The following is a 23,724-nucleotide window of genomic DNA, read 5'->3' as shown; positions in this document are numbered from 1 at the left end:
TGTGTTATTTCTCATTTTGTTCCTTTTTGTTACTGGTGTTTTATTTTCCTCTGTGACATCAATTTTGTTTTTAATGTTTTTATATTTTGTACGCTATATACATGTAAGCGTTGTAGACATATGTGCCCTCCCTCTCTTTTTAGTAATATTTTTGAAAGGTTTGACCACATATGCAACTATAACAAATACATGTTGATATTTTAACAGTTTAATTTTTTTCTTTTATTTATTCATTACAAAATGACGTGGCTACACGTATTTCTAATAACGATTAGACTTTTCTTTTTTAATAATTTTTTGTCACCTACCTAACGTATACAATGATTGGATCAATATGACAATAAATTTAGCTTGGAACTTGCATGTGTATTTACTGAGCAAAAAAAAATCATCAAAACAAAACTAATCAGCCAAAGAGTCACCGTTAATAGCGAGCGCAGTGTCAGTATTAACGGTGACTCCCTACTGTGTACATACTTCCTACACGTTACATTCAGTACAGATGCTTGATCCACCTCTAAATGTATCGCGGGAATATAAAACGCGAGATCACTGTGACGTCATACTTAACTTTTTCCGCTCGACAGTTTTCGTAAATTGTCGGACAAATTCGGGGAAGGAAATGACGTCATAGGTACAGTTTTTTTACGTAAGCATATGTGTTGTTTACTTTAATGTTTTCAAAAGGAATTTTTCTTGTTAAATGAAAATGATGTATGCGATTTACAGGTAAGAATTTTCCTTAGAAACGCTTCCTGTTCCGCCATGTTGCTATGCACCGCAAAGGATCACTGGGATAGTAGAACGTTTTCACGTGGCCTCATAAAATTTTCTTTGAACAATGTGCAGATTTCAACTCGAATTTCCTCCGTTCAAACACGTTGTCTATGGAGCTCGCTACGCGAGCGGCGCTTTGCGCCGCCTCGCTGCGCTCGCTATAATATAATTTCGAATTCGCTAAGTTCACACCACTGAAAAAAAATTGTTAATTGTCCATAATGTTAACGTTATATGTATGGCACGCCAAATTCACAAAAATAAGTTAAACATAGTTTCACAGTCGATAAACTAGGTTTATCGACTGTTAACTATAGTTTACGGATCGTAAACTATAGTTACCGACGTTAATCTATATTTCACATCTCTAAACTATAGTTAACGCGATAATCTATGTTTCACATCTGTAAACTGTAGTTAACACTGAAAACAATCATTTGCGGTTGTTAAACATAGTTTATCTGATAAAGAGGGTTTTATGATCAGTGGACTACGGTTTACAAATCTAAAGCATGCCAAATTCACATAAATTAGCAAAACATTGTTTCACGGTCGATAAACTAGGTTTATCGGCTGTTAACTATAGTTTACGGATCCCAAACTATAGTTCCCGACGTTAATCTATATTTCACATCTGTAAACTATAGTTTACGAATGTAAATCTATGTTTTTCTGTCTGGAAATACACGTTTACAATAGATTTTGCTGATAAATATAGATTCACATCTGTAAACTATAGCTATAGTTTACATTCGTAAACTATAGTTTAGAGTTGATAAATATAGTTTCACGATTGTAAAACTATATTTATCGGACATAATTTGCATTCGTGAACTATAGTTTGGAGTTGTTAATCATAGTTTCACAATGGTGAAACTATATTTATCAGATAAACTATGTTTAACAATCGCGAATGATTGTTTTCAGTGCATTCGATAAACCTAGTTTATCGACTGTGAAACTATGTTTAGCTCATTTTTGTGAATTTGTCTGATAAATGTAGTTTCACGATTTGAGAAACTATAATTAACAACTCTGAACTATAGTTTACGATTGTAAATTATAATTAACAAATGTGAATCTATATATATATTTATCAGCAAAATCTATTGTTAACGTTTTTTACAGATATATAAACTATGATTATCATTCGTAAACTATAGTTTACATTCGTGAAATATAGTTTCACAGATGTAAACTATAGTTAACGAATCGTTAACTATAGTTTAGGATCCGTAAACTATAGTTAACAGCTGATAAACCTAGTTTATCGACTGTGAAACCATGTTTAGCTCATTTTTGTGAATTTAGCGAGCCATATGTATGGTAAAATGGAAGGATTATGTTTAGGCATGCGCGGATCTAGAGGGGGGGTCGGGGGGGTCCCGACCCCCCCCCCCCCCTGGAAAATGAAAATTTATTAAATTTACATAGTAAAATTATCGCGAAAATATGCCTCGGACCCCCCCTGGCAAACACAATTATCCTTCGGACCCCCCCTGGAAAAATTTTCTGGATCCGCGCATGTTTAGGTTTATGTAATTATGAATTCTTCTCAATGATCTATGTTTGATAGGGTGTGTCAGAACCTAAATATTTGGTAAACATGATATAAAATCTTGTTTGAACTTGTCAATTTCAATAAAATATCAAGGAAATAAGTATACAAATATCAGTGTTGTTATTTTTTGACTAAACTCTGTTCCAAGATATTCTCGATTCACATTTTGCTTGATAACTCGATATCTATAAACACCTCAGGGTTCATACGATGTTCATTTAAAAGTATGAAAAATTTCCAAGATTTCTTATTTGAAATGCCCCTGTTAGCTTATCAGGTTTATAAGGGGCCGGACCCTCCCTGATGCTACGTGCTTGAAAGTTATGTCTAACTTTGCCACACTCTGCAACTCTGCAGAAGTCACATCATTTACACAACAATTAGTTCATGTGCAGATATGTCTGGAATATAGAAAAACAGAAGTCTAAAAACAAAAAGTATTTGGTTGGGAGATAATCTATATATGAGGGTAATTTTTTGACTGAATTTCATACCTTGAGTTTTGATTTTTATTTTTTTTTTAGTAAAAGTTACGATAAAAAAATTCTGTTACATGGAAAAATTATGAACTTAAAACGAGAAAGAAGGCAAGACACCTTATACTGTTAGGGAAAATAACATAGGTCTATGCAGTTCTTAAAACATTTAGGTAGTAAAAAAATGGACCGTTTATGTTGAACTCTTCCAAACCATATAGTGGAATTTGTTACAGGGTACATTGTATTTGGAATGCATTGCACAGTTCTAAGCGTATTAGTGCCACGCTGTAAAAAAAAATATTTAAAATTCCAACTTTTAGGCAAACGAATATTATTTTTTAAAAAAAGTAGTCAGCATGGGATTAAATTTGATCAGCTGTCGTCAAACGTAAATAAACAGCATTACTTTGTTTCTTGTATTAATAGTGCCATCAAATAAGTGACAATATCATGATTTTTAAATTCAATTCAATTCAATTTCTTTATTAACCAATTAAGGGCCCTCAAGGGGCAACATGAAGACTGTACATACAACATCCAATGTACATAAAACATTCAATAAACATACATGTATACAAGAGGGAAAGAGTTGGATGATTGAAAGAGCTAGGACAGACATGAACATTTAATTAGTATATATTATGTTTCTATACATTCAATACAGTGTCCTCTATATATTATTGTTATATTCAGTAGTATATTCTCACTATATAACTCTATATAGACGAATAGTCAATAACTGTAATATTAGCTCGTCCGAAAAATATTGACCGGTCAATATTTTTTAGATATTGACCGGCTAGGAATAATATCTAGAGAACATTCCCTCTATTTCAAATAATCGCCTCTGATTTGTTGATTCGTAAACGGTGATGTAAATAACTCTTCGCGACTCCAAAACAAGGTGACGTCATAATAGACAGTCAGTCAAGGCAAGTAAACAACGGACGCGCAATGCGACGGTTTGCTATCATAACGGATATAAGGATTTGCGAATTACTGTGAAGTAAAATCAGGTAGAACATCTGTATTTTCATTCTTCCGGTCGGCGGAATATCAACAGTGACCGTTTGATGCTGAGGATATTTTGGAAATGAACTTTGCACAAATTTGAATTCGTGAATTCTTTGTTGAGCTGAGAAAATTACGGCGATCTGTTTTCAATTACTTTCTTAAATTTTGGTTTGTTTCTCCATATAACAAAACAAATGTTGACTGTGTTTTTGGGCAACATTGATTATATTAGCCCCCTTGGAACGAAAATATTGCCCTCCGCTTCGCGTCGGGCAATATTTCGTCCCTCGGGGGCTAATATAATCAATGTTGCCCTCAACCCCAGTCAATATTTGTATAATGTTAAACACCATACATAAATATGTCAAAATAGAAATGAACATACAAACTTGAATATATGTATCAGGCATGTAGCATCGTTTTTTTTAAAGTGGGGGGGGGGGGGCAGACTCATCCCGAAAAAATCTTGACAAGCAAAAAAAAAAGGGGGGGAAAAAAGGTTACTTTCCAAAATCCGAAACCGTGCTGGGGGGGGGGGGGGGTAGTATACTTTTAACTTCAATTTCACTGATTATTTCCTTATTTTCAATGCAAATTTTTACACGATCCCATAAAAGTGGAGGGAGGGGGGGGGGCGGGCAACTCCATCTTTGCTGCGCAAAAAAGTAGGCCCCTCCTGCCCCCCCCCCCCACCCCCGATGCTACTTGCCTGTGTATCTTTCGTTCACCCACCCCCCCCCCCTTCCACCTACTCACCACCGAAATATAAAGTACCTTTCGACGCCTCGGAATTTTTATAATATAGATCTAGTGGCCATGCGCGGATCCAGAAAAAATTGCATTGGGGGGGGGGGTCGAGGGATAATTGTGTTTGCCGCTCGGGAGGGGTACAATTTGTTTCCATATTGCTACCCCTCCACAACGTCACCGAACAACCTGAAAATTATAAATGATGAGGCGTAATAGTATTACTTCCCCGTTTCTCCTTTTTTCAAATGCTGAAATAATCGAGACTGATTTTCAGGTTATCTCCCTTTACAACAGTTTTTCTATAAAGGAGATAGAAAAGTTGTTGCAACGACATTTTCCTCTGTTAACCATTTGACTCACATGATGTTTAATGTTATCCTCATCTTTTTCTTCACATAGACGATAATCCCAGAAACACAAATGTAAACAGGGTAGTATGACGTGTAAAGATGCCAAGTTTACTCCTTTATTCTGGCTGAAGAAGAGAGAACTTGGACACAAATTTTCCAGCTTTGAAGCCAGAAGTTTCCGTGGAGGTCTATATTCCTCATTGAAAGCTGTCCATAAATGGGACCCGCAGAAGACTGTGGATTCTACACACCACGGTGGAATATTTAACTTTGACTTCTCTCCTGATGGGTAAGATTATTCAGTTATTATTTTATGGGGTGAGTAATGAACATGAACAGATGAACAAGCGCTTATACCTGTATACAGCTATGTACAAACGAATTACATGTTCTATACTCAGTATACTGTAGGATGAATACATAAAACTTATTCTCTCTCTTTCTTTCTCTCTCTCTCTCTATCTCTCTCTCTCTCTCTCTCATGTAACGGCTATTTTTTGTGCCGAAGGATAATAAATAAATGCCTGTTTGGGTTTTACAGGTTTAGACAATCGCCCAAATCAACTGTATAGCCTATTTGGGATATTATTCCAAATGGGATATAAATTAGGTGTGCAAAAAATGACAATTTTTGATTGGTTATTTTTATTTTTTTAATTGATAAATCGGCATTAATCATTAATGTATATGAAATGCAACAACTTTTGGTAAGCAATTTTTCCTATAAGCCTACAGTTTGTATGATTGATCCCCAAGAAGTTTTGGATATACGGAAGGATCAATTTCCGTAAAGGTACAGTTTCAGAAAAAGTTGTTTACCAAGTTTTTACATGTCATCTGTTGTAATACAGATGAAGTACTTGTACTATAGTTTTAGCAAAATAAAATTTGTTTTTTTGCACTGAAAATGTATATCCAGTTTGGGATACTATATTCCAAACGGGCTGTTATACCCCATTTTGGAGATTGGTCCAACCTGTGCTGGGCATCTTTTCCAAATTTATATAGACATATTAGATAAGAACAATAACCCTACAATAATAACAATATCAATATCATTCATTTGATTATCAATAAATTAATTATTCTTAATTATATTTATGGATTTATTATTTTCATTTCAATTTTGTTTAAATTGATATTGAATAAATAAAAGGCAGACCAAGATATTGTTCTGTACTCCATTAGATTACATAAGTATCATAAACATGAAAATAAGATACCTTTTGCATGATCATTTCCATCATTACTTATAACTATCATGCTAATTTATTCAAGAAGTTAATTATACAGTATGTACAATGTACATGTAACTTGGTCTGGAATCTTTGTCAATTTCTAGGCCATGCTTTCTCTTTATCAGTTAAAAGTCGTATTTTAATGTCAAGGTTATTATGGTATTCATAATTGGAATGTAAAGAAAATGCTAAAAGCCTCCACAGTTCAGTGATGTCAAGGACACTAATTATTTTTAATCAGAATTGAAATCCAAAACAGCTATGCTTTATTGATAATCCAATTTTAATTTACACCAATGTACATGATGTATTTTAAAAATTGATAATCTTTGGTATGTATACACTTTTAAGTTTTAATTTTTGTAAGAAAAAATACACGTTTCTAATATCAGAGGGATGAAACTCAGTTTTACTAATTTCAACATTAATTTAAATGCTTGTCAAGTTTGTTAAGTCCAAAATGGAATATGTAACAGTTTCTGGCTCCTAAAAATTTTTGATGAGTGTTGAATTAAAAAAAAACCTCAAATTTTCCTTGTTTGCATGAAAGAGATGACAATGGGTTTGTTTTGACTGTTTTGTATTTGGTAGATCTTTGTTGGCAGCAGCTTGTGAAGGACAGAGCATCTTGTTGTTTGATCCCTTCAATGGCCGTCTGATCGGAGAAAAAAGCAAAGCACACACTGACTGTGTCAACATTGTTAAGTAAGGATATCTGTATTTTAGAAATTCTGTATACAAGGTTATTTTCGCTCCATATAATTTTCGCCCTTCTACACTTGCAAACAGTTTCGCCCTGTCTTTAATTGGCCCAGACACAGTTGTTTTTAAAGAGGGATACTATGAAATATTTGAAATTTGGAATTCACCATCTTAAATTCGCCCACTGACAATGAGGAAGTAAAGGGCGAAAATAAAACACAGGCAAATATTTCCCTGTATACAGTAGGAAGACCATACATGCTTAATTCCTAAAAGACCTAGTAAGTTGTCAGAACTTGTGTCCAAACCATTTGTATATGTATTTTATATATATGTATACAATAAAATATGTTCAAATCAATGCTTAATTCAGATGAAGTTTTATACTGGTGTATGTAATTTACTGTTACAGTATCATATAAAGAAAGTATGCATTGTGCATGCTTTGGAATCGTTAAAAATCATAATGGCTCAATTTTTGTGGAATTTCGCCCATTCATATTCAATGCATTTGAAATGCAACACATTCTTCATTCATAAAATGTTCAACTTAATCAACAATTTGAAAAATAAATCCATACTTACCTTTATATGTATATGAAATTGACAATTTACAGAAATTGGCTTCCATGAAATGAAACACATTACATTCATTATGTTTATTCTGTTTTTAAAAGATAAAGTATAAACAATAAATTGTTTGTGTTTGTAGGTTTCTGGACTCTAGATTATTTGCTACTTGTTCAGATGACTCGACTGTTGCTCTCTGGGATGTCCGGTTCTTGAAACATAAACTGCATGAGCTTAAAGGTCACACAAACTGGGTCAAGAACATTGAATATGACCGCAACACTGGCCTCCTTCTCACCTCCGGTTTTGATGGCAACATTTTCACCTGGGATATTAATAGGTAAAGAGAAAGATGCTGCCTGTGCCAATTCATCTGAAGCTCATTAAGAAGTAGTTCATTAGGGGTAACATTACTTCCCTGGCTGGTCCTATTGATGCAAATATCTGGTCTGTTATGTGAAATTGACACTGTTTCAACAACAACATCTGTATGAAGCCGGACAAGTGTCATTGCGTACAATATATTCATATCTATTAGCCAATGATCAAACAGTTTACCGTAAATAGATCCTGTCTTCATCAAATTGGAGTTTGTGACACACTGCCCAAAGCCCAAGCTCTTGTTAAGACAGCTGTATTTAGTTATCCATTAACATTTTTGTGCAGGTACACAGATACTGAGACGAAGGGCACCAAGGTCTTCACCTACAAACTGTTGATGAGATCCAAGCTGTCTCCTGACTCCTCCAAGCTTGTTGTCTCCACCCAGAACGGTTACATCATAGTTATTCACGACCTTGACCTACTAACCCTGGCAGATGACCTGAAAAATTTTCCTCCCTATGGATCTCCATCTTCATTCCCTTTCCAGAGGAATCAGCGCCGGAACCGAGTGGAGTTGATCCGAGAGTGGCCGTCGGGGGACAATGCCAGCGACATCGCCTCCCTTCAGGTTGTCAGCTTATCCTTCACTGGGACGGAATCATTGCATATATCAATCTGTGCTGGGAAAGTCATAGCATTTCTACACACTGTCATATTAACTACATGTATTACTGGGACAAAGTCATAGCATTTCTACACATTGTCAGAATAACTATTACTAGGACTTAATTATGGCTTTTCTACACATTGTTATAATAACTATTTCTGGAACTGAATCATGGCATTTCTGCACATTGTCATTTTAACCTTTACTGTTAATGTAATGTTCACTGTGGCAGAATTATAGTACATGGTACATGTATTTCTACTGTAACACATCAGATAAACCAATGATTGCATATTTAAGTACCAGCTCTGTGTGCAAACTAAATATAACATAGGGAAATGACGTAAATGTGAATTGACCAGAACTGATGAAATCTTGCGGGTCAAGTGTTTGTTCTGGATAATTCATGGTGTTGTTTTTTTGTAGATCCATCCACAAGGCTGGTGTGTGATGTCTAGAAATGTCAGCAGGGACAAGAAATCAGAGGTAAACAAAATCAGTTGTAGAAAATTAACAATATTGTAAATTAATAAAATAGAAATTATTTATTAAAATGTGCACAGTTTCTAGAGCAAGTCCTTTATTTTTAGTGGACCTGCATTCATGACCTCCAGGAGCCAATCAGGAGACGGGAATCCCAGGAGTTTTCTGTGATGCCCCACACTTCCTGTAGCCAGTCCTCGTCCACCTACACCCCTGCCTCATCCTCAACTGCCCCCACAACGCTAGTTACCACCTCACCCTGCACATCAACCTCCCCAGGGGCGTCCATCAGGACCCAGACGCCTCGCTCCATCATCATCAACCGCAGCTTCTCTGATGACAGTGCAATGGGCACAGTCAGTGCCCCCTCTATAGTGATCAATCCACCGACCTTCAGTGTGGAAGGACGGCAGGTATCGGACAACTCTCCACAGACCGCTAGAAGCGGGCAGTCTGCGTTAGTGATCAATTCCAACCCCTCAAGCGGATCAGACGATTTCCAGTCTTCTGTCACAATCCACATCACAACTCAAGCGGGGCCGTCCACTTCTCAGGGTGGGTGGAGGAACCTATTGACCTCATCTGAAACCTCCCCCCCGAGCTCTGTAGACTCGGACACCCACCAGGAGTGGGGGCTCAACCACCCAAGCGACCGTGAGATTGAGTCTCTTCTCCAAGATGAGTTGAGTTCTGAGTCCAGTGCTGATGACAGTGATGGTGAGTTTGTGGCTCCAGAGGTGCAGCGGAGCGAGGATAATCCCTCTGACAGACCCCGCTACCAGGATCTTGTGGCATTGATCGTCAGGTACGACGTGACGAGGGGCATTATCGATGTCAATCATAGGGTAAGACTGGGCAGTGCCTACGAGAGCCCCGCCGCACGGACAACGGACAGACTCATGTATTACACGGAGGAACCTAATGTGGCTAGGGGGTTCATCAAGGAGCTGTGCTTCAGTTCAGACGGCCGCTTGATCTGTTCACCGTTTGGATTTGGCGTGCGTCTGTTGGGATTTGACCCGCTGTGTAGCGAGCTTTGTGACGTGGTGCCTAGTCAGCCAGTTAGACTGTATGAAGTAGCTAACTGTCTCTCCCACAGTAACATCGTGGTCACCTGCAAGTTCTCACCCAGACACTGCATGTTTGTGTCGGGCTGTCTGAGTGGCAAGGTCATGTTTCACCAGCCTGTTCTTTGATTCCAGAAATCTCAGCGTACTCTTTTATTTGGTTTGTTATTTAATGGCTTATGAGTCTTTTTCTGAAAGCTTTTGTTAATGACTTCACACTGTAGTAATGATCCTAACAGTGTGCTTGCGACATGCATTAAAAATATTGGACATGCGCACATTGATGGTAAGTTTTTGTTGTGTAATCTTGAAGCATAATATAAAATTGAATTATATATATATATGATAAACATGCCTGGTGCTTTGTTTAGATTGTAAATGAATGAATGTTTCCACATGTGAATGAATAATATTAATAAATCTGTCATATGATACTGAGTTTTGGCAATGGCAATATGATTTAGAATACGGGTCTGTTCATGCTAGGTTTCAACTGTTTTGAATATTTCATGAACACCACGATGGACAAATCGTAGTTGATCGTGGAATATCTCTGTAATTTCAGACTTAGATGGAGTCAATGCGTCTTTGTGTGATTAATTAAGTTTAAATATGTTAAAGTCACGATATATACATATTTCAGGTGACACAATCTCTGACGATCTAAGTCCTTGTTTAGATACGATAACATACGTTCTAATTCGAATATCTGCATAAATTCTCGATTGGATCTCGATCTCATCCGAACATCGCAATAACTTCCCGATTTGGGACGCACGTGTACGTGCAGATACGTCTGTATACCGGTACTTTACGATGTACTTTAACTGCGAACGGATGCGCTCTGTTGCGATAGGGCATGATAATAATGGCGATTTTGTTCATAAAAAAATAGATCTTCACGATTTGAGCAAGGATTGGAACCCAACGAATTTTTCTTTAGGTAATATAGCCCGACTGCATGACAATATTCACACATCGCAACCATGGCAACTGAAGAAAGAGCAGCGTGGTGTTTGTACCCTCCTTGATCCAGATCAACACGATTGGTGGATCACGTATAAATGCGACACGTTGCGCTTGGTAACGACAGAGACATATTTAAAACACGTACGTCTCTGGTAACCATAGTAACGATGGAATGAAATCTGACACGATGATAATAATTAATTTCGACTGAAAATTTATTGTGTTGATCGTAGAAAATGTATGAGTCAAAAGTTTTTCTACGATCAACACGATTGCCGCGACAAACCTCAAGATTAAGTGAGATCTGCATGATACGATAACAACGACTGATCAACGATTAACTCCGCGATTTTAATCGCGCCGCCGCGAATCGTGATAGTGAAACGTAGCATCATATCTATAAAACACATCCCATAGTAAAAGAAGATTCCTTCCGTAGGTTTCACTAAATAGATCTTTATAATAAAGCAGGGCTTTATTTTTATATTATTGATTTCACACATGCAGGACAACCAAACAGATTGTTTTCGCATCAAAATAAATTACACAGAAGTTGATGCAAGTCAACAAATGTAAAGTATGTGAACTTTGAATAGTGACGATATATATTTATTCTTGAATGAAGAACACATGGGGTGCGTTCAGAGTACTGCCGTTGGCAAATATATACCACTGGTAATATTTTTTACCATTGGTATGCCAACGGTACCAATGTTTGCCGATAAAATTTACCATAGGTAGACATTTCTGCAGACGATCTAGAGCTCTGTTAGCGATGGTAACTTTTTTATGACGTCACAAAAGTGGCAGATTTTGTGTATGCATGGAAGGCAACATATTAATTTCACAGTTAACAATTCGTTTTAAGCATTGTAACATGCCAGAAGTACAGCTAAATAAAATATCTTTCCGTATACGTAGACATGTTGTAGGTGTTTAGGGACATTGGTTGGAATATGACTTTCATCTATTTAAAGCACCCTAAACATTTTTAAATTGAAAGTTTTCTAATTTTTTTTTGCTTCTGGTGTAAGCTATCTGTTCGGCCTTAATATTTTTCAAGGAGGAGAATATACTGTACTCTTTAAAAAAAACTTCCCTTTATGGATGTTCTAAAACCGATCAGCCATATATCGAAAGCTCTCAAACGTAGTTACCAAAAAAAAACACCAAAACCAACAGAGCCTTTACAAAATTAGGGGTAGGGCCCTATAGATTGATTTTGGCATGAACCATAGCATTTACTTTCAAATGTGTCCTTGGACAAACGGTATTAAAATCATCAGGTGTATAGTATAGTATAGTAATCTAGATCATTCTAGGCATGTTTTTTCAAAGATCAACTCACGGTTTTCAGGAGAAGAAAAAAATGATTTACTGTACACAAATTATATTTCTGAATGTATCCTTTTGGTGCAAAATGATCAACGAGGCAAAAATATTGCATCTTGGTTTGATATTTTCCGCTAAATAATCATCAAGTGTTAACAATGGTACACCAAAGGTACCATTGTTAACATTGGTAAATTTCGTACTATCTGTACCCTAAAACTCGTTCAGAGTACATATGGGTCCAATGGCACCAATGGCACAAATTGTTACCATTGGCAAACAGGTATTGGTACCACTGGAAATACTCTGAACGCACCCATGAGCAGTTTGTTTGGTCGGACGATGAATGTGGTCAGGTTTAGGGCTATCGGCCGAGACTGAGAGTATGAGGGCCATTCCCCTACACAGTTTAGGTATCAGTTACCAAAATATGTGTCTCCCGAATATGTTTAGATATATTTGGAGATCCGTTACGAGAAGGTTTAGATATATAGAGATAGTTGAGTTAGTTTATGAACCGTTCTAAAATGTTTTGATAGTTGGGATCCCCGGGCTCTGTAGACATGATGGCGTAATCTGGAAACCATAGCTTGGAAGGTGCAAGAACTTATGGTGAAATATTTCGTAAAGTTATACACCTGTATGTTCAGATTAGTAAAGACATCCTCTTTTCTTAGAAGATTTGATTATTTGTAGAGATCCTTCCCGAAAAGGCTCAGACAGGTTGAGGTCACCGCCGTAGGGTTTTAATATTTGTAGATACGAAAGAAATTTGATTAATGATTTAAAAGATCAACTCCTATAAATTTTTATATATTTGGAGAGCTGCTCTTATAAATTTTCATATCTTTGGAGATCCGCTCCTATAAATTTTTAAACATTTTGAGATCCGCTCCTGTAAATTTTCATATGTTTGGAGATCCGCCCATGTTTGTGAGATAATGGTCTCTTATCTAACGCGACAAACACTTCCCTGGATAGAGAGAGAGAGAGCGAACTACGTCCTGGTCTGGATACTTCACACTTTACCGGAGCGCGCACCTGACTCGATCAGGAGCGACTAGTTCAAGTTGTTTTCCGGAGATTCTAAACTTCTAACATGGATACACTAAGAAGGACTTTCCGGAGACGAAATCGAAAGGATTACTCGGAAATCAACCCGATGCTGAAGTATTTTTTGTTCTTTGAAAATTTTCTTATTTGGGTAAGTGAACAGGTGCCAGATTTGTCTGTGAAATTGGTTTATTATGACGCGATTGGCGGATTAAATTTGTGGTTGGGTGCATTGTTATTACAGATAAGATGACAATAAAGTAAATATAAATATACAGGTAGGAAACCCAGTATCGATATCACTGATTGTGTGCACATACCTGGGTCTACAGGTGCTTGTCGTAGTCATGTTGAAGTTTGCGTTGTCTCTTTGAGTTCTGCTATGCATGTATTGTATTGTACTTATATACAGTACCTTAATTTGATCGACCACGACTTTTGAATTTACTTTTATAGATCTACGTGTAGTTGTATTGAATAAATACTACAAGAAAGAATTTTTGAACTACCTGGGTCTTGTCATTGGTTCCTGACCTTAAGATAAATATTGGAGTTCGACAGCTTTTAAATCAGGCTACAAGTTCTTTAAAACCCATGCAGTATACAACACATAGGAAACTTGGAAGTGATGTTTGGATTGTAGTTTGAGTTGGTATGGGAGTGGGGCAATGAGAATTCAGGGATTTTTGATAGGAGTTCTATGTTTATTGATTTAATAAGTACCAGAACTACCGAGAGACAGTAGTAAATGTGAATAAAATGCAAATTCAAATATTTTGTTTGCAAAAATACATTTACAATACAACTGGCAAAGACCTATCTAACATCGTTGAGTATTGTTTACATAATATAAATATTTATATTGTATAGACGTGGCATTATCATTGTCTGATAAACATACTATACAAAATATTACAAAATAGTTGATGCTCAAAACTATCTTAATAAATTTTACAGAACTTCTCAAAACATCGCAAAATCTAATCAATCAGTAGAGATAATTAAGCTTTGGATGTTAACCTGTTATAAGTTTTGAACAGATTTATCTGAACTTAAAAACGCTTATTTCGATATTTCTTTTATCCATCTATTGATTGATACTTATTTCACGTTTTACGGTAGTGATGGACTTCCGCTGTTTTATAATTTTAGTAGTACTATAGGATTTATAATGTTGTACTAACATGTATCAACCATTTACATTGTTCTTGCTGCAACAAAAACGTTCGATATGTTCACCTAAGAAATAAACAGCATGTTAAAAAGTTTACCAGGATATGAACTTGGTTGGTCACGTGATCAAAACCCTTGAAGCCAGAAGGGCTACTCAGAACATATTGGAGACGTCTTTCTTTGTTTAAGATCTTCAAAACATGTCTTGCCTTTTAAACGTTAAGTACAATTAATTATCAATGTTATCCAAATGTCCACCATGTTGGTACACACCACCCTAAGCATTTTAATTAAAATGTCCCAAAGAAGGTCCACTAACATCCAACGAATGCATGGTGAATTTATGACAAATATTTTAAAACTCCCTTTGTTACTTTCATTCTGACAATACTTTCAGAATATATTGAACAAGTTTTGAATTTAGAACCACACGTGTTTCTCGGACTCTCTCCTTGTTTATGATAGCACCCAACAGATCTTTGTGGTCAAGAGTGGGGGGAGGGGGAACCTACAACTTCACCTCGAGATCATGATTTACGAATAAAAATCTATTTACCTTTGACAACAGAAAGATGCAATGAAGAGGCAACATTCAAACATACTTATAGACTGAGACAAAATTCATATGCTTGCCTTAACTTAAAGTTGTAATCAATTAATTATGGCAAACCTCTAAAAAAAATTAGGTTCTTAAAAATAAATAAAAACTGTGATAAATTTGATTGCTGATGGCTATACCGTGCCCTGTCTTTCTAGCTCGTTGGTCTTGCGATGACTGCTATAGGCGCCTATGTCCTGTATATCAAGAAGAAGGTGGTGAAGGATGCGTTCGATTTCTTTCTGGACCCGTCCACACTGATGACGACAGGGGGTGCTATCGTCGTCTTCATCACATTCTTTGGATGTATGGGGGCCCTGAGGGAAAATGTGTGTTTTCTGAAAACAGTAAGTACAGCAGTTTTTAGTTTAAAGAAATGAAAAACTTGAAGTTGTTTAGTTGATGAAAGTAAAATATAAAATGCAGTATAAGAAATGCTATAATCGCTCTCAGACTTACAAACGCTTTGTTTATATCAAATAACTATATCTGCTTTCAGTACAACTACATTTTGGGCTTCATTTTCTTCGGAGAGATGGCGCTGATCATTCTCATCTTTGTGTTTTATTACGTCCCCGAGTCACGTGATAAGCTTGGAATTTTCCCGGAAAAAAGTTTGAGTGAGGCGATAGTGAAATATGGCGTTGAGGATGACGATGATATGGTTAACTTGATAGACAACATTCAAAAAACGGTAGGTCCCTAAGTTCCTGATCTACAACTCTCTAACAGACGTCACAACACCCCAAAAACGACAGGCCCATAAAATCCCTGAAGTTAATATGTTGATGTGACGTCAGTGACGTTTACGTGTTAATTAAGTGACGTTTTTCTTACGCCTCAAATTCCAGACTACATGTAATAAATACACGTAGGCCTATAATATTCTGGAACTTTTAAAGCGCAACAAATTTATCACATTTTGAATTTTTTTTTTAAGTTTCAAGTGCAAAAGGTTCATTTAATAGTCTACATATATATACTCCCGACTTGGTTGATGTCTGCCTCATAATGATTTTAAAAGAGGTATTTAATGTAGTTTAGGTCAATCAAAATTGTTTAATTCACCTCTGTTATGGATGGACTACCTTAAATAAACAGTTCCACTTACCCCAAAGCTTTGCCGATAGAAAACAAGGAATTACTTCGTGATGAGCACATCTGCAAAAGCTTGTTTTGCAACTTTTGGGAACGTTTTTGAAATTTTATTGAGGATGGATGTTGTTTGATTTAGATGTTGTTCTTTTGATTCTTTTCCCTTTTACTTAAGTCATTTTTCATATACATGTATGTACTAGGGTCGCCTGTAAAATACCCACTTCTGTACTTTACTATGTTTAATTTGTATAATCTGATGAGCTGCAACGCTTAAAGAAACAAAGAAAGAGTGAATGGATTAGGTAAAAAAGCATGACTTAATTAATTGAACAGATTTTACGTTGTACCTTCATCACTGCGCAATACGATTGCCACGCCCCTCTACTTACTTGTTCTGTACAACAAATTCCTTACTGCATATCTGTGCAATGAATTATTAAATTACTAGATCTATGCATTTAATTACTTAAGTACTAAATTTGTGCAATCAATTCCTTAAGAAATCTGTACAATAAATTCATCACCAGATCTGTGCAATAAATTCCTTACTGGATCGTTATGATAATTTTCTTACTAAATCTGTGCAATAAATTCCTCATTGGATCATTTACACTTTAATCAACTCCTTACTAGATCGGTACAGTTCAATAATTTTCTTTATAGATCTGTGTAATAAATTTCTTATTAGATCTGTGTAATAAATTCCTCACTAGATCTGTGTAATAAATTTCTTACTAGATCTGTGCTATAAATTCCTTACTAAATTTGTGCAATGAATTCCTTACTAGATCTGTGTAATAAATTCGTCACTAAATCTGTGCAATAATTTCATTACTAGATTGGTACGTTTCAATAAATTCCTTACTAGATTACAATAAATTCCTTACTAGACTGGTACAATAAATTCCTTACAGTATAACTTACTTTACAGCTTCAGTGCTGTGGCATGGACAACACGGATGACGGATACAGGGGCTGGGCTAAAAACATCTACTACAACTGTTCAGAATCAAACAACAGTCCAGAGGCATGCTCCGTGCCCCACTCCTGCTGTAAGATCAAGCCGGTGGGTATGGAGAGAGAGAGAGAGAGAGAGAGAGAGAGAGAGAGAGAGAGAGAGAGAGAGAGAGAGAGAGATTACAATAATCAATTCATGATGCGTCACTGTTTACAGGGAGAGGAAATAAACATTCTTTGTGGTAGAAAAGTCATGCAGTATGATGAAAACGTAAGTATATAATGATTTTAAAAACTAAATGATTCAATACCATTCTTCACCAATAAAAAATTGACAACAGATATAGGCATTGGTACCCATTCAGAGCATTTGTTTACTGATTGTAGGGTAATATTATGGATGGTCCGTACATCAGTCGTATTAACAAGGAGGGATGTGTGAAGTCGCTTGGGACGTGGATTCAGACCAATGCTATGGTTCTAGGGGGCATTCTGCTGGGGATACTCCTTCCACAGGTAAACACAATATAACACAATCATACCAATCTAATAATAAAAATATACAACCTATGCCTAATAATACATCGTGTATTAATTATTAGGTATATGTTATTTATACTGAATTATGAGAAACAAGTGAAAAGCTGTCAATGTGACAGCAAACCGGGTTTTCTTTTATGTGAACTGTATCCATAATCCATGTCAACCCATATCCAGTGAAATGGTGTATCCTATATGCAATATTTTGCCAAAAAGTGACTAAGTTCAAAAGCTGGGTTTTTTTTCATAAATTATCAGAAATCAAAATCCTAGCAATATGCACACCTCTGATATATGTACAATTGATCTGCAAAACAACAACTTCCTATCTTGAAATCTGTATGAGGAGTTATCCGTACAATGAGAGTACCCTATATGCAATATTTTGCCAAAAAGTGACTAAGTTCAAAAGCTAGTATTTTTTTCATAAATTATCGGAAATCAAAAACCTAGCAATATGCACACCTCTGATATATGTACAATTGATCTGCAAAACAACAACTTCCTATCTTGAAAACTGTAGGAGGAGTTATCCGTACAATGAGGGTACTCTATATGCAATATTTTGCCAAAAAATGACTAAGTTCAAAAGCTGGTATTTTTTTCAAAAATTATCGGAAATCAAAATCCTAGCAATATGCACACCTCCGATATATGTACAATTGATCTGCAAAACAACAACTTCCTATCTTGAAAACTGTAGGAGTTATCCGTACAATGAGGGTACCCTTTTGGCAGCCGCCCGCCGTTTTCACCATTTTAATAACCGGATTTTTCCTTTGGAAAACCCGGTTAAAAATTATAACGTCAATTGAAGTGCCTGTGCTTTTAGCTGCGATACCCGATGGATTTTTTTCTTGTTGAGCTTCTAAATAAAGTATACTTTTTGTTTGAATTTTGCATTGCAGATGTTTGTGATGTGCATGTCAAGATCTCTGAGAGACCAAATAAAGATACAGAAATCAAAATGGAACCGACCGAAACGTTACCATGACAACCGAGCTTTTGAGCGGTACTAAATCTAATTAAAATGGAACTTTGGCTAGATGTATACTTTCATTACTATTTAGAGATTTTTAAACATTTTATCTCAAAATTTCAAGTCAATACAGTTATCATAAAAATAAGTTATGACTTATATAACAATTACTATATCTGATTTACATTGGTTATTAGCAATATACGAAGTGTTGTAATGTTTGTTATGAAGTTTTCAATTTTTAAATTCTTTGAGAGAGAGAGAGAGAGAGAGAGAGAGAGAGAGAGAGAGAGAGAGAGAGAGATAGAAAGAGAGAGAGAGAGAGATGCGGTGATTCCTCAAAATGTTGAAATTCTTTTTTGTACGAAAAATAAAAACTTGTTAAACAATGTTACTTTTTTTTTTTTTATTTTGTGTTCATTTGATTCACATTGTCAACAAAATCAGCCATAAAACAAGGTACAACCATATTGTAAATACTGTATAAAAATCCCCTGATCAGGTGAATTCAAACATCAAATTAGCAAGAGGACAATCTGGTGTAACAAATTAGTAGTTAATCAAATACAAAAATAATCCCACTTCCCAACACCTTTCTTTGGCTAATAAACTTTTTAACAGTCTTAATAAACTGGTGTTGATAATCTTAATACAATATGAGATTTTTGTTTGTTAATATGTGGATTTTTAGGTGATATAAATAAAATGAAAATGCAACATACTGTGGAATCATTAGATTTCGTGGTGGCTCAATTTTCGTGGAATTCATGGCTACCTCCCATCCATGAATATACACCCCCACGAGCTAATAAACTAGGGCTATAAAGTCACAATTCTTTTGAATGTATACGAAAATAAACGAAATAACGTCCCCTCGAACCTGTAAAATTTAAGCAATCCACGAAAATTGGCCCCCACGAATTTTAATGATTCCACAGTAAAGAAAAACATTTGAATAGGATGTGTAAAACATGGGTATATATTTACCGGTTTATGACATCTTCAGTTATATCCCATTGTTTGGAGATTAAATTCACAGTTTAAGTTAACAAAAACATGCATTGTTATGAAAAACCAAGAGAAGGATTGCTAAATATCATAAATATTTCTTAACAGTTAAATAAACAACATAAATAAAAAACAGGAATAAAAGAGAACAATAACTGGAGATTGAGGCAATCCTGAGTCGCACTCTAGTACTGGTCACTGAATATGCCCTTTGACTTTGCACTGAATTCAAAATCAAACCAAATCAAAACAATTAAACAAAACATTTAAATTCTGTCAACAAAAAATGTAAACATAATATTACTGTAAAGTGCTAAAAATAAGATGGTTCAAGATCAAAACAATGTAATAACCCCATTCCCCGACTCCATCCCGATATCATTTATCTAACCTGGATTTAACTCCCTTTGTTACATATTGGTGATGTATGATTCCATTTCCTGGTTATGAAAAGCATACAATGTATGTTGCTAGCAGCATAAGTCAAAACTGCTCAAAACAATATATAAATATAGTATTAAAATATATTAAGAAATCCAGATGTCAGTGCTTATAACTGAGAAAATATGAGAGATCGACCCAATACAAGTAGCAATTTTCTGTTAAATAATATTCAACCAAGAGATGTTTCTTATGTTTGGTCAATCATTCATTCTTTCCAGAGTAAAGGCTAAACTGAGATTGATTGTTCTATACATAAGGAGGATTTTATATTCGACTTTGGTTTTGTCAAAATATATATATAAACTAGAGTTACAATGTATATTAAACAACTGCAAGCATCGTTTGGTCCCAGGATCTACTCCGAGTGAACATGAACCGGCATTGCCTTGTTGGAGGGCCATCGACACACCGGACAGTAATGGTTGTCTCTCTGTAACCAGACCACGATACAGCGCTGGTGAAAGCTGTGCTTACATGGAAGCCCACACAGTAAGACACCTTCCTCGTAGTCCTCCAGACATATCACACACTGGCTACACTCCACATAGTCCCACACACACAGAGGGCGCGTCTGGGCCGGGGGACATCTCTCTGTAGTAATGTAAGACTGAGAGGGTGTGACGTTATCAGATTGTATCGGGGGATGATCTTGCTCTGTTCTGTTATTAGTTGTACTGTATGCGGGCTGTGTATTGGATCCAGCACATTCTGTACTCTGGTCCCTGATAATGTATGACCAGGTGGGCAGCAGTTTAATGTAATCAGAAGACATGTGAGCGGCCATCCACAGCGACGGAATCTCCTGTTGGTTCCACTCCAGGAACGCATTACGATCCAGGTGACTCAGGCTCCGCGGATGTAGAGGGTAGAAGAGATGCTCTAAAGTACGAAACTGTGCGAAATTCCATTCCTGGTCAGCCTCTTCCTCAGAACTCTCTTTATAGAACCACAGCCCAAGGAATAGTAAATACAGGCCCAAGGATAACTCGACCAGTAACAAATGCTGACAATAAAACTTAACATCAGCCCTAATGAACGTCATGGTATCAGTACTACCAAACAAACGAATCAACCTAAGGCCGTAGGGAACAAGATTAGCTATAAATGGAATTTGGAAAAGTGTTAAAAGCCCCATCCAAAGGAGAATCAATACAATATTGTACTTAATAGCACAGTATAGTAACATTACAATTCTCTTAACAAATGAACCTTGAATTAAACAGATTTCAAAAATAGTAAGACTATTACAGATAAAAAGTGTCAATATAAATACATCATTAAGACTCGGATATAAACATTTTAAATATGTCTCCATGGATTGAAAGGTGATGGATTCAGACGGTCTCATTCCATATTGAAAAATTTTCTCTTTTGTGATAATAAAGTATGTCAAATTTTTCTTTTCCCGAAGTATCTTCCAAGCATTACTTCTTATCAAAACTTCTTTGGAAGTCACTCCAAAACGAATTCTTCCAGGAAAACGTACACTCAGCGCAGAGTAAAACAGCGGAACTTGTGAATGTTTGGAGACCATGATAATTCGAATTTCGGGGTCCTCTGCCTGTGTGTAGGAGATCCAGTTCCTGTTGAGTTCGCCAGGATCGGAGATGACCAGGACCTTCCTGTTGACAGTGTCTTTGATCCAGTGACTGATGCTGACTAGTCGGTGGTTGCCGCTGTAAGTGTAGAGCTGAACTTGTGACTTGGACTGGAAGTTCTGGGGTAAGCCAAGGATCAAGCGAGTGGAGTCCCAGTTTTTCATATGGCAGAACCTGCACAAAAATTTAATAATGGTAATGTAGTTTTAATCAGTCTTTAGACTACCGGTACCTCTGAATTTGTACATAAATTCCTTGTTGCTAACCATTTCATTTATTTAATACTTAAATGATTTTTAATGTTTTTAACTATTAAATACCATATATACTTACAGTAATAACATGAATAACTAATTATGAAGATATGGTGTTCCTAAATACTTTGACATCAATGATTCATAAAATAAAGTATATACTAAATGCCGTTGGTTAACAGAATATGAATAAAACTGTTAATTTTGTATTTAAATGATAATCCCACTTATCATTCCAATGTTTCAATTATATACCTGTAATCAGTCTTGCAGTGAAAATTGCCGACTCTAACCCCAAACTTTGTGACCTTGTTGATAACAGACGTCCATGTTCTCTCAGAAGGAGGCTGGAAATTCCACTGCTTAGCAATGACTCTGACCAGCCAAACACTGTCCTTGGCATCCTCCACCTGCTCCAGGAAGTGGGACCCACCTGTGAAGTTGGTGGCGGTACAGGATTCCTCCGATCCAGCATCAATCACCTCCCCCTCCGTCACCAGGCCTACAACATTAATCCAGTTTCATAAAATAGTTGGTCCATGCAAACAAGCTCTAATTCATGCCATTCAAATCCTATTTTGACCCTATACTTACAATCTACACTGTCTTTTAATTCCAGTTTTTGTGAACAAGTATTTGCAAACTCCTTAGAAAATGAAATCTTCACAAAAATAGAGAGATTCTATTACTTTTGCTCTACCATATATGTACATGCATGTTTAAAATAGGTGTTTTGATATCTAATTCTCTCTCTCCTAGAATTATTTTAACCGCATTGTCTACAAACAGATCAATTGCAAAGTTTTTTTTTTTTTTTACAACAACATGCATGCATATACTCTCGGTGTACTAGGGTATAACAATTTGTCACATAGAACATTGCAATATCCCTCCTCGTCTCTCTTATGACCGTTTATATTTTTCCCTGTGGGGTCCCTTCCCTCCTCTCTCCTATGACTGTGTATATTTTTACTTGTGGTGTCCTCTCCCCCCTCTCTCCTATGACCGTTTATATTTTTCCCTGTGGTGTACCCCTTCCCCCTCTCTTGATTGACTGTGTTAATAATTACCTGTGGTATCCACAAGCTCACTGAGTTCTGGTTTCTCCACTACTCCTTCATAACTGACCCCCCTCTGCTCCAAGAGTGTCTTCAGCTTCAGCACGGATAGGGTCATAGGGTCAAGCAAGCGATGTGACAAAACACCCGTCTCTATCCAGCTCACCGCCTCCAGAACACGTGCCAAGACAAAAAGCACGGCTACGTAAATCAGCAGTAAAATTAACTTAAACCACATTATTTTTTTTTTCAAGATTCAGAAGAGGGGACAGAAATATGACACGTCAGCTATGTTTCCTAATCTTCGGATATGGAGACATGACATCCTTTCTGTGGGTTCGAATATAGTATTTAGTAGTTAAATACTAATACACCGATTGTTTTGCTCACCAGACATCAGTAATTAAAACAAAAATGGCCAAAGAGGGGGATGGCGAAAACTGTCAAATTTACCGGAAGTAAACAAAAGCAGTATTGTATTTCCTGAGTTGATCGCGTTTCCTAATCCCGGGATACTTGACATAGTCACAAACAATTTTATTGTGAAAACGATGTATTTATTTTACGGGATTGAGAATTTTTGTAACGTGCATAAAATTTTATTACTGCCAAGGATGAAGCAATATCAAGAAATGACACTATAACTTACTGACTTTAAAAAAAACAACCCAAAAAACAACA

General features: G+C 36.3%; 3 protein-coding genes across 3 annotated transcripts; 2 read left to right on the top strand and 1 right to left on the bottom strand.

Moving 5' to 3' along the window:
- The first annotated feature begins 4,887 nt into the window (after window positions 1-4,887).
- LOC105326321 (DDB1- and CUL4-associated factor 10) lies at window positions 4,888-10,416 on the top strand. The gene is made up of 6 exons (XM_011426291.4): window positions 4,888-5,220; window positions 6,761-6,874; window positions 7,584-7,781; window positions 8,108-8,393; window positions 8,859-8,918; window positions 9,023-10,416. Exons 1-6 carry the CDS (start codon window positions 5,018-5,020, stop codon window positions 10,109-10,111), a joined length of 1,950 nt encoding a protein of 649 aa, XP_011424593.1. The 5' UTR covers window positions 4,888-5,017; the 3' UTR covers window positions 10,112-10,416.
- Window positions 10,417-13,240: 2,824 nt separating this feature from the next.
- On the top strand, window positions 13,241-18,959 carry LOC105326322 (tetraspanin-33). The gene is made up of 7 exons (XM_011426292.4): window positions 13,241-13,487; window positions 15,266-15,454; window positions 15,607-15,801; window positions 17,137-17,271; window positions 17,380-17,433; window positions 17,550-17,678; window positions 18,611-18,959. Exons 1-7 carry the CDS (start codon window positions 13,383-13,385, stop codon window positions 18,719-18,721), a joined length of 918 nt encoding a protein of 305 aa, XP_011424594.3. The 5' UTR covers window positions 13,241-13,382; the 3' UTR covers window positions 18,722-18,959.
- Window positions 18,960-20,337: 1,378 nt separating this feature from the next.
- On the bottom strand, window positions 20,338-23,421 carry LOC105326323 (E3 ubiquitin-protein ligase RNF103). Its single transcript, XM_011426293.4, has 3 exons — window positions 23,056-23,421; window positions 22,241-22,487; window positions 20,338-21,905 (listed from the first exon to the last, which is right to left on the bottom strand). The coding sequence occupies exons 1-3, from the start codon at window positions 23,279-23,281 to the stop codon at window positions 20,489-20,491; spliced, it is 1,890 nt and encodes a 629-aa protein (XP_011424595.3). The 5' UTR covers window positions 23,282-23,421; the 3' UTR covers window positions 20,338-20,488.
- Window positions 23,422-23,724: the final 303 nt, after the last annotated feature.

This window comes from Magallana gigas, chromosome 8, assembly GCF_963853765.1.
Source record: "Magallana gigas chromosome 8, xbMagGiga1.1, whole genome shotgun sequence".
Taxonomy (NCBI): Eukaryota; Metazoa; Mollusca; class Bivalvia; order Ostreida; family Ostreidae; genus Magallana; species Magallana gigas.
This window is presented reverse-complemented; position numbering and strand designations above follow the sequence as displayed.